Here is a 22,128-nt window from a genome sequence, read left to right as displayed (position 1 = left end):
TCACCAGTCCTGTGGCACAGGGTCTCACAGAGAGAACAGTGGAGATGAGTCTCCAGTCATTCGGCAGTAGCTAATAATTTAAGGGTTCCATGTAAAATATATGAGCCAACTACAGTGCCTTCAGGAAGTATTCATACCCCTTGACTTAATTCCATGTTTTGTTGGGCTACAGCCTGAATTCAAAACGGATTCAATGTCTTCTAACACCTACACATAATAACCCATAATGACAAAGTGAAAACAAATATGTTTTTAGAAATGATTGCTAAATTATTGAAAATGAAATATAGAAATATCTCATTTACATAAGTATTCACACCCCTGAGTCAATACATGTTACAATCCCCTTTGGCAGCGCTTACAGCTGTGAGTCTTTCTGGGTAGGTCTCGAAGAGCTTTGCACAATTGGATTGTACAATATTTGCACATTATTCTTGTTTTAAATTCTTCAAGCTCTGTCAAGTTAGATGTTGATCATTGCTAGACAGCACTTTTCAAGTCTTGCCATAGATTTTCAAGCCGGTTTAAGTTTAAACGATAACTCCCTAGTCCTTTCCGATGACAAGCATACCCATAAAATGATGCAGCCACCACCATGCTAGAAAATACAGTATGTAGAGTGGAACTATGTGAAGTGTAGTGCTGGATTTGACACAAACATAATGTTTTCTATTCAGGACATAAAAGTAATTCCTTTGCAGTTTTACTTTAGTGCCTGATTGCAAACAGGATGCAAGTTTTGGAATATTTTTTATTCTGTACAGGCTTCCTTCTTTTCACTCTGTCAATTAGGTTAATATCGTGGAGTAACTACAATGTTGTTGATCCATCCTCAGTGTTCTCCTATCACAGCCATTAACTGTTTTAAAGTCACCATTGGCCTCATGGTGAAATCCCTGAGCGGTTTCCTTCCACTCTGGCAACTGAGTTAGGAAGGACACCTGTATCTTTGTAGTGACTGGGTGTGACTGTGTCACGTTCTGACCATCATTCGTATGTTTTCCTTGTTTTAGTGTTGGTCAGGACGTGAGCTGGGTGGGCATTCTATGTTGTGTGTCTGGTTTGTCTATTTCTATGTTTGGCCTGATATGGTTCTCAATCAGAGGCAGGTGTTAGTCATTGTCTCTGATTGGGAACCATATTTAGGTAGCCTGTTTTGTGTTGGGTTTTGGTGGGTGATTGTTCCTGTCTCTGTGTTTTGCACCAGATAGGGCTGTTTTTGGTTTTCCACGTTTATTGTTTTTGTAGTGTTCGTGTTTCTCTTTTTATTAAACATGAATCAATATAACCACGCTGCGTTTTGGTCCGCCTCTCCTTCACCACAGGAAAACCCTTACAGAATCACCCACCACAACAGGACCAAGCGGCGTGGTGACAGGCAACAGCAAAAGCAGCAGCAGGAGAGGCAACAGAGGCAGCAGCAGCAGGATCAGCAGCAGCAGCAGTGGGAGAGGCTGCACTACTTGGAGAAATGGACTTGGGCGGAGATTCTAGATGGGAAAGGATCCTGGGCAGAGCCAGGGGAATATTGCCGCCCCAAAGCCGAGCTGGAGGCAGCAAAAGCAGAGAGGCGGCATTATGAGGAGCTAGCACGGCAGAGCGGATGGAAGCCCGAGAGTCAGCCCCCAAAAATTATTGGGGGGGGGCACAGGGAGAGTGTGGCAGAGTCAGGAGTCAGACCTGCGCCAACTCCCCCTGTTTATCGTAAGGAGCCAAGGAAGAAACCAGAACCAGAGCCGGTGTTGGAGGTGAGCGAAGCAGAGACTGTGAAGGAGTTAATGGGGAGATTGGAGGAGAGAGATATGAGGGAGTTGCTGTGTTGGTGCATGAGACACGGAATTTGCCCGACGGAGCGTGTCCGGGATTTGATGACACCTGGGTCAGCTCTCCATACTCGTCCTGAGGTGCGTGCTAGTTGTCTGGTGAAGACTGTGCCAGCCTCACGCACCAGGCCTCCTGTGCATCTCCCTAGCCTTGCACGTCCTGTGCCATCTCAGCACTACAGTGCTCCTAGCAGTGCTAACCGTGGCGAGCGTGGTGCTGGTCAGGCACCGTGTTATGCAGTGGTTCGCACGGTGTCCCCAGTACGCGTGCTTAGCCCGGTGCGCTACATCCCAGCTTCCCACATCTGCCGGGCTAGGGTGAAGATCCAGCCAGGGCAGTTAGTGCCAGCCCTGCTCTCAAGATCTCCAGTACGCCTTCACGGTCCGGTCCATCCAGTGCCACCTCCACACACCAGCCCTCCGGTGGCAGCTCCCCGCACCAGGCTTCCTGTGCGTGTCCTCAGCCCAGTACCACCAGTGCCAGCACCACGCATCAGGCCTACAGTGCGTCCAGCCTGTCCAGCTCTGCCGGAGCCTTCCTCCTCTCCAGCGCAGCCGGAGTCTCCCGCCTGTTTGGCGCTGCCAGAGCTCCTGCCCCTCAGTCCAGAGGCGCAAGAGCCCCTCATTCCAGAGGCGCCAGAGCTCCTTAGTCCAGCGCTGCCAGAGCCTTCCTCTCCAGCGTTGCCGGAGCTTCCCGTCTGTCCAGCGCCATCTGAGCTACCCGTCTCTCCAGCGTTGTCGGAGCTTCCCGTCTGCCCAGCGCCGCCAGTGCCGCCAGTCTGCCCAGCGCCATCAGCGCCGCCAGTCTGCCCAGCGCCGCCAGTCTGCCCAGCGCCGCCAGTCTGCCCAGCGCCGCCAGTCTGCCCAGCGCCGCCAGTCTGCCCAGCGCCGCCAGTGCCGCCAGTCTGCCCAGCGCCGCCAGTCTGCCCAGCGCCGCCAGTCTGCCCAGCGCCGCCAGTCTGCCCAGCGCCGCAAGTGCCGCCAGTCTGCCCAGCGCCATCAGCGCCGCCAGTCTGCCCAGCGCCGCCAGTCTGCCCAGCGCCGCCAGTGCCGCCAGTCTGCCCAGCGCCATCAGCGCCGCCAGTCTGCCCAGCGCCGCCAGTGCCGCCAGTCTGCCCAGCGCCGCCAGTCTGCCCAGCGCCGCCAGTCTGCCCAGCGCCGCCAGTCTGCCCAGCGCCGCCAGCGCCGCCAGTCTGCCCAGCGCCGCCAGTCTGCCCAGCGCCGCCAGTCTGCCCAGCGCCGCCAGTGCCGCCAGTCTGCCCAGCGCCGCCAGGCTGCCCAGCGCCGCCAGTCTGCCCAGCGCCGCCAGTGCCGCCAGTCTGCCCAGCGCCGCCAGTCTGCCCAGCGCCGCCAGTGCCGCCAGTCTGCCCAGCACCGCCAGTGCCGCCAGTCTGCCCAGCGCCGCCAGTCTGCCCAGCGCCGCAAGTGCCGCCAGTCTGCCCAGCACCGCAAGTGCCGCCAGTCTGCCCAACGCCGCAAGTGCCGCCAGTCTGCCCAGTGCCGCCAGTCTGCCCAGCGCCACAAGTGCCGCCAGTCAGCCAGGAGCCGCCAGGTGCCGCCAGTCTGCAAGGAACCGCCAGTCCCGCCAGTCAGCCAGGATCCGCCAGAGCCGCCAGTCTGCCAGGATCAGTTAGATCCGCCAGTCAGCCGGGATCCGCCAGTCAGCCGAGATCCGCCAGTCAGCCGGGATCCGCCAGTCAGCCGGGATCCGCCAGTCAGCCGGGATCCGCCAGTCAGCCGGGATCCGCCAGTCAGCCGGGATCCGCCAGTCAGCCGGGATCCGCCATTCAGCCGGGATCCGCCAGTCAGCCAGGGTCTGCCAGAGCCGCCATTCAGCCAGGATCTGCCAGTCAGCCAGGATCTGCCGGAACCACCAGCCAGCCAGGTTCTGCTAGATCCATCAACCTGCCGGAGCTTCCCCTCAGTCCCGAGCTTCCCCTCAGTCCCGAGCTTCCCCTCAGTCCCGAGCTACCCCTCAGTCCGGAGCTGCCCCTCAGTCCGGAGCTGCCCCTCAGTCCGGAGCTGCCCCTCAGTCCAGTGGGGCCCGTTGTTAGGTTTCCTAGGCCAAGGTTAGCGGCGAGGGTCGCCACTCAAGGGACGCTAAGGAGGGGACTAAGACAATTATGGAGTGGGGTCCACGTCCAGCGCCAGAGCCGCCACTGTGGACAGATGCCCACCCAGACCCTCCCCTATAGGTTTAGGTTGTGCGTTCGGGGTCAGCACCTTGGGGGGGGGGGTACTGTCACGTTCTGACCATCGTTCGTATGTGTTTTCCTTGTTTTAGTGTTGGTCAGGACGTGACCTGGGTGGGCATTCTATGTTGTGTGTCTGGTTTGTCTATTTCTATGTTTGGCCTGATATGGTTCTCAATCAGAGGCAGGTGTTAGTCATTGTCTCTGATTGGGAACCATATTTAGGTAGCCTGTTTTGTGTTGGGTTTTGGTGGGTGATTGTTCCTGTCTCTGTGTTTTGCACCAGATAGGGCTGTTTTTGGTTTTCCACGTTTATTGTTTTTGTAGTGTTCGTGTTAATCTTTTTTTATTAAACATGAATCAATATAACCACGCTGCGTTTTGGTCCGCCTCTCCTTCACCACAGGAAAACCCTTACAGACTGGGTGATACACCATCCAAAGTGTAATTAATAACCTCACCATGTTCAAAGGGATATTTTAATGTCTGCTTTTTTTGCGAGACATTGCAAAACCTCCCTGGTCTATGTGGTTGAATCTGTGATTGAAATTCACTGCTCGACTGAGGGACCTTACAGATAATTATATGTGTGAGGTACAGAGATGAGGTAGTCATTCAAAAGTCACAAACTATTATTGCACACAGAGTAAGTCCATGCAACTTACTATGTGACTCGTTAAGAAAATGTTTTCTCCTGTTCTTATCTAGGCGTGCCATAACAAAAGGGTTGAATACTTATTGACTGAAAACATTTCAGATTTTCATTTGTCATTGACACAAAATCTAAATGTAATCTATTTTAAATTCAGGCTGTATGAATACTTTCGGAAGGCACTGTATTGTCTGTGGGGGGGAAAGGCACCTCTCTCGCTATTCAAGTTAAGTAAGAGTCTTTTGATGCACCCGTGCGTCAATCTAAGTAAGATTTGTTTAAATCCCCATAAAAATGTCAGTTTAAGCTAGAGATAGGACTACCTGTTTTTTTTGCATGGGTTGCATCTCAATCTACTCTATGGTGGCCTTCCATATCTGCGGTGGAAGGTGGTCGAGCTACAGGTGTTTGTCAGATCACGAGACATGCCAAAAACCAGTCTTCTCAAGAAAAAGCCTGTAGTGTCCAAATGGTTTGGCCTACAAACTGATATGACCACGACGGTGTTCTCCGTTTTGCTCTACGACCCCCACAAGGGACTCATCTGAAAATAACCTGGTACCGGTTTAAAAAGATGAATGGAAGTCGTTTTGTGCAAACAAAAAAAGGGGGTTAAATGTGTCAAAAAAACAAAAATATTATCAGACCTTTCAGACACTTCAAAACCTTATTCCTTATGATTTATTTTTTACTTTCTGTTTCATTTATGAATGTGTTTCTATGGGATAGAGTAGTAATGGTCAAATTATATATTTTATTTTTTTTTAAATTATATTTTCTGGTATAGACCTACAGGGGTCCTATGTTTGTTAAGAAGAACCTCCCTCCTGGTCACACAATCGTCAAATTCAGTTTTTCATCCCCAGTTTACCTTCACCAGTAGGTTCTTCATCTTGGTTCCTTGTTGAAGGAGCTGGACAGTTTCCTCTTTAAGGATTTTCTGCACAAACTCCACTGCGGCCTTGTTCTTCTGGGTGAGCAGGGCGGCCCACACTGCCCTGTAGAGCACAGTGCTGTCCTCGCTGGGCGCACCGCCGCTGGGATTATCAATCACCCCCACACGCACACCAGCACTGGCCCTCTACACACACACACACACACACACACACACACACACACACACACACACACACAAGGTTAGAGAGCACTCAGACTAGCATTGATTTACTATACACTTATATTTACAGAGTGAAGGTGTGGAGAAAGGGGTGGAAAATGTTAATTTAATTAATATAACCTTCAAGGTTTATTCTCTTTTTTGTAAATACAACACACAATATCCGCTTGTTTAACTGCTGTAATGTTCATCCTTCTCTCATTGTCTGCACAATGAGAGCTTTCACATCTGCTCACAGTATTATGTCAAGCTTAAAGGCCCAGTGTAGTCAAAAACGTGATTTGCCTGTGTTTTCTAGACACTCACCGGACCGTTTATTACACCCATCTAGTACCGGTCGGACCCCCTTTGTCTCTAGAACATCCTGAATTAATCGGGCCGAAGGTTTCGGAAACGTTCCACAGGGATTTTGGTCCATGCTGACGCTACGACATCACACAGTTGCTACATATTGGGGCGGTTCATACATGATACAAACAGCCAGTTCATCTCATCCCAAAGATAGTCTATTGGGTTCGGTCAGCAACAATGTTCAGATACGCTGTGGCATTCAATCGTTGCTAAATTGGTATCAAGGGACCTAACGTGTGCCAGGAGAACATTCCCCACACCAGTACACCCCCGCCACCAGCCTGTACCATTGACACCAGGCAGGACAGATCCGTGGAGTCATGCTGCTTACTCCAAATCCTGACTGCATGACACAACAGGAACTGGGATTCGTTAGACAAGGCAATGTTTTTCCACTCCTCAGTTGCTATAGTCCATCCGTGACAAGGATCGACGAGTTGTGTATTCTGAGATGCCGTTCTGCACACCACTGTTGTACTGCGCCACTATTTTGTCTGTTTGTGGCCCGCCTGTTAGCTTACACGGTTCTTGCCATTCTCCTTCGATCAACAAACTGTTTTTGCCCACAGGACTGTCGCTGACTGGATAATTGTTTTTGTCGCACTATTCTCAGTAAACCCTAAACACTGTCATGCGTGAAAAGCCTAAGAGGGCGGCCCTTTCTGAGATACTGGATTCGGCGCGTCTGGCACAGATGATCAAGCCATGTTCAATCGAACAGTAATTTAACCTGTTTGGGCTAGGGGGCAGCATTTTCACTTTTGGATGAAAAGCGTGCCCAGAGTAAACTGCCTCCCACTCAGTCCCAGATGCTAATATATGCATATTAGTAGTAGTATTGGATAGAAAACACTCTGAAGATTCTAAAACTGTTTGAATGATGTCTGTGAGTGTAAGAGAACTCATATGGCAGGCAAAAACCTGAGAAGAAATCCAAACAGGAAGTGGGAAATCTGAGGTTTGTAGTTTTTCAACTCAGCCCCTATTGAAGATACAGTGGGATATTGGTCATGTTGCACTTCCTAAGGCTTCCACTAGATGTCAACTGTCTTTAGAACATTGTTTGATGCTTCTACTATGAAGGGGGACTGAATGAGAGGGGAATGAGTCAGAGGTCTGCCAGCAGTCACGAGCTCAGTCACGCGCATTCACATGAGAGGTAGCTCCCGTTCCATTGCTTTTCTACAGACAATGGAATTCTCCGGCCAGTAATATAACTTTTTGGAATTTTCGTCCGACCTTTCAGCTGGAAGTTGCATGCACGTTCCGATTTGTTTACCAAACGCCCTAAGAAAAATAGGTATATGGACATAAATTGTATATATCGAACAAATCAAACATTTATTGTGGAACTGGGATTCCTGGGAGTGCATTCTGATGAAGATCATCAAAGGCAAGTGAATATTTATAATGCTATTTCTGACTAATGTTGACTGAGCAACATGGTGGATATTTATTTTGGCTGGTTTGGGCTCTGAGCTCCGTACTCAAGATTATTGCATGGTATGCTTTTTCCGTAAAGTTATTTAAAAATCTGACACAGCGGTTGCATTAAGGATAAGTTTATCTAAAGTTCCATGCATAACACTTGTATTTTCATCAACATTTATAATGAGTATTTCTGTAAATTGATGTGGCTCTCTGAAAAATCACTGCATGTTTTGGAACTACTGAACATAACACGCCAATGTAAAATTAGATTTTTGGATATAAATATGCCCTTTATCGAACAAAACATACATGTATTGTGTAACATGAAGTCCTATGAGTGTCATCTGATGAAGATCATCAAAGGTTAGTGATTAATTTTATCTCTATTTGTGCTTTTTGTGACTCCTCTCTTTGGCTGGGAAACTGGCTGGGTGTTTCTGTGACTTGGTGGTGACCTAACATAATCATTGTGGAGTTTTCGCTGTAAAGCATTTTTGAAATTAGACACTATGGCTGGATTAATGAGAATTTTATCTTTAAAATGGTGCCTAATACTTGTAATCTTGAGAAATTTGATTTATGAGATTTATGTTGATTTGTGTTTGGCGCCCTGCAATTTCATTGGCTGTTGGCGAGGGGTTCCGGACAGGTTAAATCCTTGATGCCTGTCTCACTGTCTGTAGTGGATTAGTTAATAGACCAAGAAGGGAGTTCCAAACCACGTTGCCAATAACAGCTCATTTTCAGTTTTCCCCTTCCCACTGCCAGACAGTCCTAGAGAAATTGCTGTTTGCTAAGAAGTTTTGTTTAATTGTTTAATTGAATTTTTTTACAGTAAGGTACCTTTAACATTGCCTATACAAAACATTTTGAGGACGTCCTTGAAATTACTGCAGACAGGAGATTTATTGTGAGGCTAGATGAGATTCCTCTAACTTGTCTCTTGTTGACAAGGTATTGTCTGTCTCAGTAGAGAGCTCACAAAAAATATACCTTCTTAAAAATAAGCCTCAATAGCTTGCAGTCTCCAGACTGCTAATAGTCTTTCTCTTCTTATCTGCAGTAAAGCGAGGCATAACCCTGGCTGGATTTTAAATCAACTATGGAATATTTATGTGGGTATTAATCAGAGAATAACAACTGCAGCCTTTGTTTTTATTTCAGGCCAAGGTAAAATGTGTCCCACTTGAGTTTTAACATTTTAATTCCATCAAAGATTCTCCATGGCGGCTGGATAGTAATTAAAGTCTAGGGGTATACCTACCTTGCTTGACTACATTAAAAGCTACATATGCATTGGTGTGGTGCAGACCACTGCAGTGTAATAAATGAGGATTCCTAAATCACATTGGCGTGACTGATCGGTAGTACTGAGCAAAAAAAGTGTGATATTGGTTTATTTTATATGTAAATTATAATTAAAACATAGCTTAATTCATAGCGCCTTGTGTGGATAAGGGAACGTAGAAGGGCTGCAGTAGAGCAGGGTCCCCCCCCCCCCCAGGGTGCACGTTTTGGTTTTTGCCCTTGCACAACCCACCTGACTTCAAATAACCAACTCATCATCAAGTTGAATTATTTGAATCAGCTGTGTAGTGCTAGGGCGAACACCAAACCGTGCACCCTGGGGGGCCCCACATGACAGCGTTTTGGAAGCCCTGCAGTAGCATAAAGCAGCAGAATCTCACCAAGTGTTTCAGTGCGTTCAGCAGCAGTCTTCTCCCTGAGGCCTTTTCAAAATCCCCAACGATCCACACAGTCACTCCATTAATCCCATCCTCATCTGGAAATCAACATCAATTACTGTACAACGCAACGTTTCAAATACGGTGACATTTCTGAAAGCAGAAAAACTGCCATTGTCAAAAATCACTGAATCATTTCAAATGCTCAAATACACAGTGACTCAGCCAGTCTTGACAGAAAATATAAAGCAGGAAGAGATGAAAGTATTCCTGACAATTTTCTCAGTTAAAAAGAGGGATCGCAATCTTAAAGCTCCAGCTTGCTTATAAGGGAATACTGCTAATCCCTTAAAAGGGTCTTGACACAGACCACCTACTGACAGTGGAGACGGGCAGTGAGAAGGGAAATTAAATCTGGCTCAAGTTATATGATCCAGAGAGAAGAGAGAGACAGTGAGAGAGAGGCACAGTCCTTGAGGAAAGCACACTAAATCAGAAGGAGATTGTGCCACCTGTCAAGGTTTACTGCTTCATTCCCCCCCAGTCGCCTTCCTCAGCCTCTCAGCTTCCCTGGGCAGCTCCAGCCCCACCCTGACTCTGAGCAGGGCTCCCCTGGCAGGATGCAGCAGAGTTGGGGCTGAGGCTGGACCACTGGCCTGAAGCCAAACTACTAACCAGGGCGCAGTGCAATTAACTCAGACGAAGCACAGACGGCTCCCCTAAAGAGCAATTTTACACATCTCTGGATCCATACTAATATGTCGGTATATTATCCGTGTGTAAAGTGTGAAGATCCGCCTGGTGAAATGAAATGTTTGACGAACAAACACTCCTCAGATGTTCTCGGTGTCGTTTAAGCTGCTCAGCTTTTTTTGAACAAATTGTTTATTTTGTTCAAGTATACGCAACCATACAACACTACAGTATTTACACTCAAGGGAGAAAAAAATATAAAATCAGGAGTGCCACAAAAGTATACCCGGCCTCTTACCATTTTTGGTGAAATACTTCATTCTCTTTGCAATGATAGCAGTCTTGTCCTTGGAGTCCAGGTATGAGTACATGGTGGTGTCCTTCCAGTCATCTACAACTGAAAGGGGAAAATGAAAAGTATTGTCAATTGTATGAAGACTGTATTGTCAACATACACATTAACAAAAGGACAAGAATGTGGTATTTGTTACCTGGAGAGGCTGTGAGATCCAGATAGGTCCTGTCAGTGCTGAGGATGAGAGGGTTGATGCGTGGTACCATATTGGCCTGGTCCATCAGATGGTCCACCACATCTGTCCCCTCAGTCAGCTGGCCCTGTGGCGTGAGTAAATCATATTATTTACATAACCTATTCAACCAAAACACTTCTCATATTCAATAACAAACTTAGATCTGTTTCCACAAATAAAATGGAATATGATAATGACTACAATTCCCCCAACAGTTCTTACCATGTAGACAGCTCTCTGGAAGAAGTTGGTGGTGTCCATGATGCGCTGTAGGATGACAGTCTCCAGTTCATCTGGGTCCATCTCCTCAGCATTGAGTGGGACTCCGTTGAACAGAGCCAGAGGCAGAGGGCCCAAACCACTCTTCTTGTAGAACACTGCCCCTGCCTGTTGTCCCCAACACAGACCAGCGCCAGGGTTAATGGACACTCAAGCTATTTGATTAAGTTCCTCGGCTTCAAGTACGCGCACACTCGTGAAGAAACTGCGACAGCGCCTCCCCCCCCCCAGGAAGTTGAAAACGTTTGGCATGGGCCCTAACATCCTCAAAAGGTTCTACAGCTGAAGCATGAGAGAGCATCTTGACTGACTGCATCACTGCCTGGTATGGCAACTGCACCGCCCTCGATCGCATGGCGCTACAGAGGGTGGTGCGGACAGCCCAGTACATCACTGGGGCCGAGCTCCCTGCCATCCAGGACCTCTTATATCAGGCGGTGTGAAAGGAAGGCCTGGAAAATCATTAAAGACTCCATCCACCCAAGCCATAGACTGTTCTCTCTGCTTCCTGTTTCATTAGTGATTTATGGATTATGAAGAAACCTTTAGAGGAATGTAATCAAATTAATCTGGTATTTTGACACTGTAAAATACTTTATCTTATGGTTTACGTTTGACAAGTAAACACACAATAGAAACATACTGTCCATTAATCACACCTTTCTTTTGTCATCATACTCGGAATCTTCCCCAAGAATCCTTGCAGCACTGGCTTTGGGGAACTTCTTCTTGAGATATGCAGACACTGTGTCAACAGACAATGCCTCGCCGATCTCCACTTTGTTGTACATCTGCAAGTGCACAAAACGTCAGTGAGACTTGACCGTCCCTCTCCATTACATCAAAGGCACTGTCGATAACTTCCAGGCCTGTCTACATAGTCTGAAGCCTCAGGCAAACCCTTACTCGTCTAGTCCAATAATGTCTGAGACAGCAGCCCAACTGAGAGAGGGCACTATTATACAACTGAGAAACATCAAAAGAGACATGAGCTTGCAAAAGATTGTGCTTAAATAATTCCACAAGAAAGTGCTCGCTGGAAATGGGAAAGATTTACAAGCATGAGATACTCACAGAAACCATAGACATGAGAGCCTGTGATAAATCATACTCGTCGGCGATGTAATTCAGCAGCCGGAAAAATGCAACTCCAGCATCCGTAGTTCCATCGACTTCGTCGTCAGTATTGACGACAAACACAAATCCGATCCTTAAAGGAGCAGAAAGATACATTGTTTCAATTTGCAGACAGAGTTTGAGTCACCATCTGGTGGAGGTTGACAGGTGTAAAGAGAAACGGGTAGTTCTCTGCAACCTATAAAGTACCTGAGAGGAATCTTGTGTTTGTAGAAGAGCTCTGCCAGTTTCACCAGCTCAATGCTCTCTTCCTGAACTGGGTCCAGCAACAGCACCTGAAAACAACGGAACGTAAGACAGATTGACTTCTCAGCTAGATAAACATCCTTACAGAATCAGTTTACTTTGACATGTAGGTCTATTGTAGCGCAAATTCACCAGACCACCATCTATTATACAGGACTTCCTCTCAAAGATGAAACAACTGTTCCAGTGGCTTTGTGTCACAACCCTTCCCAACTCTCCTTTCCTCCTGGGACTCACCAGGTTGAAAAAGTTGCGTCGTATCTGGCGGATAACCCCGGGGAACGTGGCTCTGAGGAGCTCCTGAACACCGGAGGGCCAGCTGCGGTACATGGAGTCTGTCTCGATGTCGTTAATCCACTGGGAAAGGCAAGAGGAAAGCTGGTTTAGTGTGGAAGGTTGTGAGAATTAGTTTAGTCTTAAACTGAGTTTAAGTGTCCCGAGGCCCAAATACATCAGAGTAATCAGCACAGTGAAAGCTTTGCGAGCGTAGCTGCATTTAATTAGAATTCAGTATTTTAATAATAAAATAAGCCACACTCGCATCAGCCAGAAATATTGTCAACCGTAACTCAATACCATACATAACAGCAACCGACAGTTTTAGTCTTGGAAACGATCAAATGAATTCAATGCTACTGCACTTCACCCCATACTCACCCGGGAGCAGATGGTGCTATGTTTAAGCCATCTGAGTGAAAAGTGCATGGGACGTTAGCAACATGTATAGACTCTAGTGTTAGGAGGTAGGGAAGCAAATGCCTACTGTAGCTTAATAATAATCCATTACAAGCCAAACTGGCACTAACAGAACTCTCTCTCTCTCTCTCCCCTCAGAAGGCTGAGAAACCTCCCTGAGTAACAAAGAGTCACAATGGGATACCTACCAACACTCCTGTCGGTCTCTGCCCAGAGCAGACAACCCAAAGGGTAACATTTTCTACTTGCCTCACTGAGAGAAAAGACAAACAGCAAGCCTGATCGGAAGGAGACATTCTCTAGATGAAATGTCATGTTCATTTGTTGTTGCTTTCTTCAAGTATCATATTAAAGTTTGCAAGTAATTCTTTTTATTTGATACAGTAGCTTTCCTTGGCTGGCTGCCAAGTGTATAATTGAGGTTTTTGGCAGACTGGGACTAGTGCAATAGTCTGATGACTGATCCTCTAATCCACACCCCGATGCCAGCACTCAAGACAAAGCACCTGCAATGCTGATCTGGGCCAGGAGAAAGAAAGAAAAAAACAATCCCTTCTGCAGGACGATGGTTCTTGGCATGGGTTCATCTCTCAGGGTGTTTTAACATATAGTCCTCTTTAAAATAATCGATCTCAGTCCTCTTTAAAGTGAACTCTGGGGTAAAAAAAAAAGAAGAAGCTAAAGAACTCGGTTCTCTTTGTATTCACACTGCCCTTGCCTTTGAATGAGGACTCTTTTGCCAGTTCACTTCACCTATTTTGTGGTCCGAGTACACTTTGCCTTCACATTGTTATGTTCAGGAAGGAACCTAGATCTTTGTCCAACATTCACTCAATGCACTCTGGGCTTTTACAAAGTACAGGACAAGCCATTCCATCAGAACGTGTTATCGGACAGTTAGATATACAGTACCTAATTACATTTTGGACGCTAATAGATTTAGTTTAAAAATGAGACATACAGTAATAATTATAATTTGAAGATAATATTAACATGTAAATATTATTGGTAACAGAATAAATAGCAGAAGAATACAGTAGATTAAATAATGCTGTAATTTAAAATTGTACACCCAATGTAGGCTACTGGCCCTTTAAGAGCTACTTTTGATTTTGTGGTTAGTGCTTTCTGGGATCTTTGGGACGTCCCTACCCTAAATCCTAACCATACCCTGGAACCATAAACCTTAATCCTTAACCATTGTAAATGTCAACTTCAATGGGGTAAAGTCAGAGTTGGGACGTCCCATGGTTCCAAGATAGCAAGGACCTTGGTTTTGTACCCTATATTTTGATTCTCACAAAATATGTTGTCTTCTCACACCTTTCAAACCCCCAAACGAATAAACAGCGTATAAAGCTTTCTTAGCTTATAGATCACATATTGCAAACAAATAATATGAACACCCTGACTCTCACCGTTATAGCTGGATGGCGGATGTCTAAGGCGTAGTTTTCTTCCACTGGGTTCATGGGCAGTCTCAGTAGCTTGCCTAGGTTCTCTTCCTTAATGCCCAGGTTATGGAGGCCCTCCAGGATCTTGGCTTCTCCTCTGATAGTGTCCAAGATGCTACCAAAGACAGAAATCGCAGGTCAGCATTCATTTCCCCCGAACAGGGGAGCTGTCTGTCGGCGGTGCACTAGGCTAGTTTTAATCCCGTAGACCTGGAGCACTGAGCTGTGGGCAGCCAGTGCTGAGGCTGGGGAGACCAGGGGGAGAGAGAGCAGAGAGCAGGAAAGCTGACAGTTGATCCTCCCTGCTGAGTTGAGCTCCTACTGTACCTGAAGGGGTTGTGGACGTCCAGATCAATGTGAAGGCCGTTGATGAACAGGCCTCCATCTCCCGGATGGATCCCCATGGTCTCACTCAGCCGCTGGAACAGAGAGGATTCCCTGCGGTTAGTCTGATGCCAACCAAACCCTCATCCTCTCTATAGTGTATGCCTGATATCACAATGTAGAAATAGATTCTCCGGGCTGTAAGCTCTAAGATGCCAGTGGAAAGAATGTAAGAGCATTTACATTAATAGCCGTAAACAGATGATACGTCGAGACCTCACATTAGACAAACAAGTGCACAGTCTTAGGGACAAACTGCTGCTTTTGATATCACACCTTCTGGTTCTCCTCAATTTCTCTTCTCATTTCTTGGTTCACAGACACTCTTGTCAGTGATCTGTGGGAACAGTAAAACATGTAGTCACCATCAGCTTTTTTCTCCCCATCGAGCAGTAAAACCCCCGTTTAATCTCCCAAATCTGTGGGCCCTCAGATGGTATATATATCTACAGCCGACTCTCTGTAATCACGCGCCAGACCGCTGACTCGGCACTCCTGGTTTGTTGTTCATAACAGCCGTCTAAAACAAGTTGCACTCCAGGATCGGATTCAAGTCTACAAGCCGGGAGAACCTCTTCTTATTTCATGTCAAATAGGCTTATTTATTCCTACAGACTGTGCAAGGTTTTTAAATAGAAAGAGTGTGAGGTGTATAGCTTCACCTGGCTTTGCTGGGGAAGTTCTGACTGAGGTCTCTCATAAGCTTCAGAGCATCAAACGTTGGTACAGACATGATCCTGGCCGCTGCCTGGAAGCTTAGATCTGCAGATATTTTCATCAGAAGTTGAAATCATTTGAAGTTGAACCAGTTGATAACTTTCTCTTGGAAAAGTAGATCACCTTGGGATGCCTACAGTACTTGGTGAAAAATGGCCATGCATAAAAATAAATGTTCATTTGTAATACATAGATTGAATCAAATATTGATTTCATTCAAATATTTGATTCAGACTGAGGCACTCCGTGAAACTCTGTGAAGTCGGTACATATATCATTAGCTCAACTTCTAAATATTTCAAATAGTAGACCATTTTCCTTTTTATAGGACATCATACCATTCTGTGTTGAACTGATTTGGCGTAAGGGTTATTGAAAGCTTGCTTCGTCCTGCCTATTTCCACTCCACTTCACACAATCAAAGTAATAGCACACGGTTAGAGCAACACGTTGCCAAGCCCGGTACATTGAACCTGTGCTTGACAGTCTCTACTGAACATAAACTGATTGCTTTACTAAGCTCAAGAGTAAAGTGCTATCATTTCCATTCCATTCATCAAACTGTCACCATGGTGATCCTCACAGTCACTAAGTGCCACACAGGCTAGCACACAACTAATGGGTATGGCCAGGGGGTTTTCCTCAACAAGGGCTCAGACCTTTTCCTGCTCAGATCGAGTGGTATACACTGAGGTGTAGACAAACTATGTATAATGGGTCCGTAATCAAAAAGATGTTGCATAAAACTTACTTAAGAAATAGAAGAAATAGTTTTCTGTCAACTATATACTTACTTTCAGTGACAGCTGTGATGGCATCAAGTCTATTGTCAATAAACACAGGTATACTTAGTGTATGTAAACTTCTGACCCACTGGAATTGTGATACAGTGAATTAATTATAAGTGAAATAATCTGTCTGTAAACAATTGTTGGAAAAATTACTTGTGTCATGCACAAAGTAGATGTCCAAATGGACATGCAAAAACTACTGTTTGTTAACAAGAAATGTGTGGAGTGGTTGAAAAACGAGTTTTAATGACTCCAACCTAAGTTTATGTAAACTCCGACTTCAACTGTATATAAATATAATTCTGTATCCCCGCACGGTATAAATGAATAACTCGATTTCATCTCCTTCCTATTGGCCAAAAGATATACAACAACAGTGTCCATATCAGATTTTACATGTCGTTTATGAGTTAGCCCCACATATTTATGAACATTTGAGCCTGATGTCCTTTGTGGTAAGCTATCTCATGAATTGATATAATGTACCCAAGTGAGCAGCCACCTGAGGCAATTGATTAATTAACGGTTCACGCCTGATGCCCTCAATTGACCTTTGTGCCCGCTCCCATACCCGATAATTCTGTATTTTGTTCGTGACTAACTTGAATACAGGTAGACCAGAAAAGCTACATCCCTGACTGGCAGATGAGTGGCAACCCTAATTAGAAGCACCTGCTGCTCATCAGTGGTTCCCTACAAATGCTGTTTTGAATTCAAATAAAATTGTACCTAAAACACTGAAGGCTGCAAAGCCTAAATGGCTACGTATGCTATCCATGACGGAGTGAAAATAATAATTAAAAGAAAAAATACAAATTATGTAACCTTTATGTGACATCTTTTCGAGTGTGGACCCATTACATCTTTTGTTTGTCTGAATTCGAGGGTTTTACGCACCAGCCAAGCTTCAGGGAGAGCGCAATGGTCCCCTTCTGACAAAATATTAAGAGCATCATCCTAATATTGAGTCACACACTCTAATATTGAGTTGGTACACTCGAGGTATCTATTAGCTTGGGCCTTGAGTTTTTCCTAGTCAGGTCATGTGGCCAGGAAAAACTTCTAGCATAACTAATGGATGCTCAGTACCTTGAAGCTCCCACACTTTGAGAGGAGCCATGTCATTGGTGCTCTCTAACAGATGCTTCCGGAGCTCCCCTAGCTGCTCCTGCAGGTCTGGGTGGGAGTTTCTGGGATGGAACAAGACAGAAGGTGATACTAAGGTTCTAATATTATTATACAAATACATTGACTCTCAAATTCATTAACTCACTTCAATTTCCCAAAGAGAAAGCCTTGGACTTCATCAATGTCATCCACATCAGTGTTCACTGTTCCTTTATCTGTGGAAAAGCAGCAGAGTTGCCATTAATATTCTTCAATTGGCATCAGTTAAATATATATTTTAATACAGAATAGGCGTGCACAAACATACCTTTTACTTGTGTGTCATCCACAGCTTTGTACTCAGTGCTTTTTATGGCCAATTCAACACCATATCCAGACAACAGCATCTTTTGGGGCCTTGGCTCCTGTAGTGGAAATCAGCAATGGAAATATAATCTTAACCATAAAAGCATCTGTTTTAATTCAATCTAAGAACCAACAGTACTGATGTGTGTTTGTCATACTGACACCGAATAAGGGAGAAGCAAAACACTTTAACACTTCAAGGCCTATAAGAAATCATGTTTTTTTCTTCATGATCGGACCAATCAGTAGTGCATGCCAAAGGGCCTGGCATGTTAACTTAAACTCCACGACCCTGTGATTCTTCACATTTTATTCACATCTTAGAGACACGAGGCGCTCTGAATGTGTAGTCTTTTACACCTACACGGTAGCTCGTGAACTCTGTGGTACATCTCTGAAAAGAACACATTAGTGCTGCTTCTCACAGTGTCAGGCCATCCGTTACTCAGGCCCCAGCTAAACTTCCTCTGGTTATCTGTATTCTCCTGCTGAACACTGGCAGCTAATGCAATCCATTTGTTGTACAGCCCTGATGACCTCGCCCTTTGTGGATGTTGTTCTTAAAGCTGCAATGGCCTTCCTGTCACCCCCTCCATTCCATCTTCCCACAGAGCTCAAAGTCAGGACCAGTGACCACAATGCACAGTAAAGCACAAGCCTGTTCTACATTAGCATGAACACTTCCAAGCTTCCAACAACACGCAATCTTACATCAGTCCAATATTGGACAAAACCAAATCAGATTTTCACATGTACAAGAGCACAGCCAACCATTATGAGTTAATAGCAACTGAGGATCAAAAACACCATACAGTGGTAATTTAATAAATTACTGTTCAAAATAAGTGTAGTAAAGCACCCGGTTTTGAGGAGGGTTGTTGCACCCCCTATAAAATCCCACTTCAATCCCTGGCTAAAGCACATCACTCTTAAATACCGTTCAAAGCTGTTAAGGAAATCCAAAAAAGCCTCACTAACTCACGGCTACAAAGTGACGCAGCACATAGATGAGCTTGCCCTCCGCAGCCTTCTCAGCCAGCACCTTGTGGAAGGAGCCAAACTTTTTGGTGCCGATCTCAGCATAAAGGATCACAACTGGGACATCTGTCTTATTGAGTCCAGGGTATCTGTGCTCATTCTTGTATAGATAAGGTTTTGGCCTGCAAACATGTAAAAAGAGAAGTTAGATTCCACCATTTACATACAAATCTATAATTTGTACTAATAAAACTTGAATAACATAATTTATTAACTGTTAATTATAAAATAAAATTTTCATTTCATTTATTATAATTTATGTTGTTAGTTCACTCTTGCACTAGAGTGAGGTAGATCCTCTGAGGAGATGAGAACGAAGTGGTGTGTAGCTACCTGCCTGCAGCTGCCTTCAGGAGCTTCTTTAAATCCTTTGTGCTGCAGCCATGTTGGCCATGGACCGAAACAAAGGCAAGGCATGCCTCAGGCGGAGACTCATCACTGCCTATCTATTGAGAGCAGAGGAGCGACACAATTAGGCTACAGCATTAGGGCTGTGGCGGTCATGATATTTTGTCAGCCGGTTGTCATGCAGAAGACTGCCGGTCTCACGGTAATTGACCGTTAATTAACATAAACACATTTAGCATCTCCAGGCCCCCACACATACAAGCCGCTGATGGGCGCCATTGGAACATCTACATTTTAAAAAGTATAATAAATCGATTTAATATACACCATCACAATAAATGCATAATTTATTTCAGTAAGGTCTAAAGAAACATTATGATATGAAGAAAATGTATTTCAGAACAGAATATGAGTTGGCTACTGTATGTTTAGTTATATGGCTATGCTCCAAAGACATAGGCTGTAGGCTTGTTCATTTAGCTGACAAGAAATGCTTATAAGTCCCTTGCCATTATTTTATTTTATATGGTTTAAAAGTAAAAAATAATAGAATTGAACTTAGCTGAATAAAATAGAAAGGATATATTTTTTCCATTATGGAGCAAGTGAAGTGGCTATGTTGGACGTAAAAGTGATCATTTGAAAACCTGTCCGACATTCAGAAAGCATTCAGACCACTTCCCTTACACATTTTGTTACATTACAGCCTTATTCTAAAGAAGGTTTTTTTTATACCCTCATCAATCTACACACAATACCCCATAATGACAAATCAAAAACAGGTTTTTAGAAATGTCAAAAATGTCAAAAAAATTGAAATATAACTTATTTACATACAGTGGAAAGAGTGTAAACCCTTTGGAATTACCTGGATTTCTGTATAAATTGGTCATTAAATTTGATCTGATCTTCATGTAAGTCACAACAATAGACAAACACAGTGTGCTTAAACTAATAACACACAAATGTATTGTATTTTTCTTGTCTATATTGAATCCATAATTTAAACATTCACAGTGTAGGTTGGAAAAAGTATGTGAACCCCTAGGCTAATGACTTCAATAAAAGCTCATTGGAGTCAGGAGTCAGCTAACCTGGAGTCCAATCAATGAGATGAGATTGGATATGTCGGTTAGAGCTGCCCTGCCCTTTAAAAAAAACTCACAAAATGTTTGTTTGCAATTCACCAGAAGCATTGCCTGATGAGAACCATGCCTTGACCAAAACAGATCTCAGAAGACCCAAGATTAAGAATTGTTGACTTGCATAAAGTTGGAAAGGGTTACAAAAGTATCTCTAAAAGCCTTGATCTTCATCTATAAATGGAGAAAGTTCAGCACTGTTGCTACTCTCCCTAAAAGTGTACGTCCTGCAAAGCTGACAAGAGCACAGTGCAGAATTCTCAATGAGGTGAAGAAGAATCCTAGAGTGTCAGCTAAAGACTTACTGAAATCTCTAGGACATGCTATCATCTCTGTTGACGAGTCTATGATACGTAAAACACTAAACAAGAATGTTGTTCATGGGAGGACACCACGAGAAGCCACTGCTGTCCAAAAAAAACCATTGCTGCACATCTGAAGTTCGCAAAAGAGCACCTGGATGTTCCACAGCGCTACTGGCAAAATATTCTGTGGACAGATGAAACTAAAGTAGAGTTGTTTGGAAGGAACACACACTATGTGTGGAGAAAAATATCAACATCAAAACCTCATCCAACTGTAAAGTATGGTGGAGGGAGCATCATGATTTGGGGCTGCTTTCCTGCCACAGGGCCTGGACACCTTGCTATCATCAACGGAAAAATGAAATCACAAGTTTATCAAGACATTTTCCAGGAGAATGTAAGGCTATCTGTCCGCCAATTGAAGCTCAACAGAAGTTCGGTGATGCAACAGGACAATGACCTGACCTCAACCCGATTGAGATGCTGTGGCATGACCTCGAGCGGTTCACACCAGACACCCCAAGAATATAGCTGAAATGAAGCAGTTTTATAAAGAGGTATGTTAAAAAATTCCTCCTTTCCCTTGTGCAGGTCTGATCCGCAACTACAGAAAACATTTGGTTGAGGTTATTGCTGCCAAAGGAGGGTCAACCCATTATTAAATCCAAGGGCTCACATACTTTTTCCACCCTGTACTGTGAATGTTTACATGGTGTGTTCAATAAAGACATGAAAGCGTATAATTGTTTGTGTGTTATTAGTTTAAGCACACTGTGTTTATCTACTGTTGTGACTTTTTGATGACATATATATGCAGAAATCCAGGTGATTCCAAAGGGTTAACATACTTTTTCTTGCCACTGTATGTATTTAGACCCCTTGCTATGAGACTCAAAATTTAGCTCAGGTGCATCCTGTTTCAATTGGTCATCCTTGAGATATTTGTACAACTTGATTGGAGTCCACCTGTTGTAAATTCAATTGATTGGATATGATTTGGAAAGGCACACACCTGTCTATATAAGGTCCAACAGTTGACGGTGCATGTCAGGGCAAAAACTGAAGGAATTGTCCATAGAGGACCGAGACAGAATTGTGTCGAGGCAGGTCCCCAAGAACACAGTGGCCTCAATCATTCTTAAATGGAAGTTTAGAACCACCAATACTCCCAGAGTTGGCCTCATGGCCAAAATGAGAAATTGGGGGAGAAGGGCCTTGGTCAGGGAGATGACCAAAAACCCGATGGTCACTCTGACAGAGCTCCAGAGTTCATCTGTGAAAATGGGAAAACCTTCCAGACGGACAACCATCTCTGGAGCACTCCATCAATCAGCCCTTTATGGTAGAATTTCCAGACAGAAGCCACTCCTCAGAAAAAGGCACATGACAGCACGCTTGGAGTTTGCCAGAAGGCACCTAAAGGACTCTCAGACCATGAGAAACAAGATTATCTGGTCTGATGAAACCAAGATTAAACTATTTGGCCTGAATGCCAAGTGTCACATCTGGAGGAAACCTGGCACCACCCCTACGGTGAAGCAAGGGGGTGGCAGCATCATGCTGTGGGGATGTTTTTCGGCGGCAGAGACTGGGAGATTAGTCAGGATGGAGGGAAAGATTAAAGTACAGAAGGAGACCTGAAAA

The 22,128-nt window shown here is 44.8% G+C and overlaps 1 protein-coding gene across 3 annotated transcripts in view; it reads right to left on the bottom strand.

Moving 5' to 3' along the window:
* The window catches only part of uggt2 (UDP-glucose glycoprotein glucosyltransferase 2), a 46,428-nt gene that overhangs the window by 21,317 nt on the left and 2,983 nt on the right, over positions 1-22,128 (bottom strand). For all 3 annotated transcript variants that reach the window (XM_020456161.2, XM_031795856.1, XM_031795866.1), the window contains exons 5-22: positions 19,023-19,135; positions 18,634-18,811; positions 17,614-17,710; positions 17,452-17,521; positions 17,268-17,368; positions 15,333-15,432; positions 14,947-15,007; positions 14,614-14,705; positions 14,251-14,401; positions 12,374-12,493; positions 12,080-12,165; positions 11,828-11,963; positions 11,413-11,544; positions 10,697-10,861; positions 10,436-10,559; positions 10,243-10,341; positions 9,255-9,349; positions 5,539-5,748 (exon numbers count right to left, since the gene is read on the bottom strand). In XM_020456161.2, coding sequence (XP_020311750.1) covers positions 5,539-5,748; positions 9,255-9,349; positions 10,243-10,341; positions 10,436-10,559; positions 10,697-10,861; positions 11,413-11,544; positions 11,828-11,963; positions 12,080-12,165; positions 12,374-12,493; positions 14,251-14,401; positions 14,614-14,705; positions 14,947-15,007; positions 15,333-15,432; positions 17,268-17,368; positions 17,452-17,521; positions 17,614-17,710; positions 18,634-18,811; positions 19,023-19,135 — 2,130 coding nt within the window. The remainder of the gene's footprint in view (positions 1-5,538; positions 5,749-9,254; positions 9,350-10,242; positions 10,342-10,435; positions 10,560-10,696; positions 10,862-11,412; positions 11,545-11,827; positions 11,964-12,079; positions 12,166-12,373; positions 12,494-14,250; positions 14,402-14,613; positions 14,706-14,946; positions 15,008-15,332; positions 15,433-17,267; positions 17,369-17,451; positions 17,522-17,613; positions 17,711-18,633; positions 18,812-19,022; positions 19,136-22,128) is intronic.

Source organism: Oncorhynchus kisutch, linkage group LG2 (genome assembly GCF_002021735.2).
Source record: "Oncorhynchus kisutch isolate 150728-3 linkage group LG2, Okis_V2, whole genome shotgun sequence".
NCBI classification, from domain to species: domain Eukaryota; kingdom Metazoa; phylum Chordata; class Actinopteri; order Salmoniformes; family Salmonidae; genus Oncorhynchus; species Oncorhynchus kisutch.
This window is presented reverse-complemented; position numbering and strand designations above follow the sequence as displayed.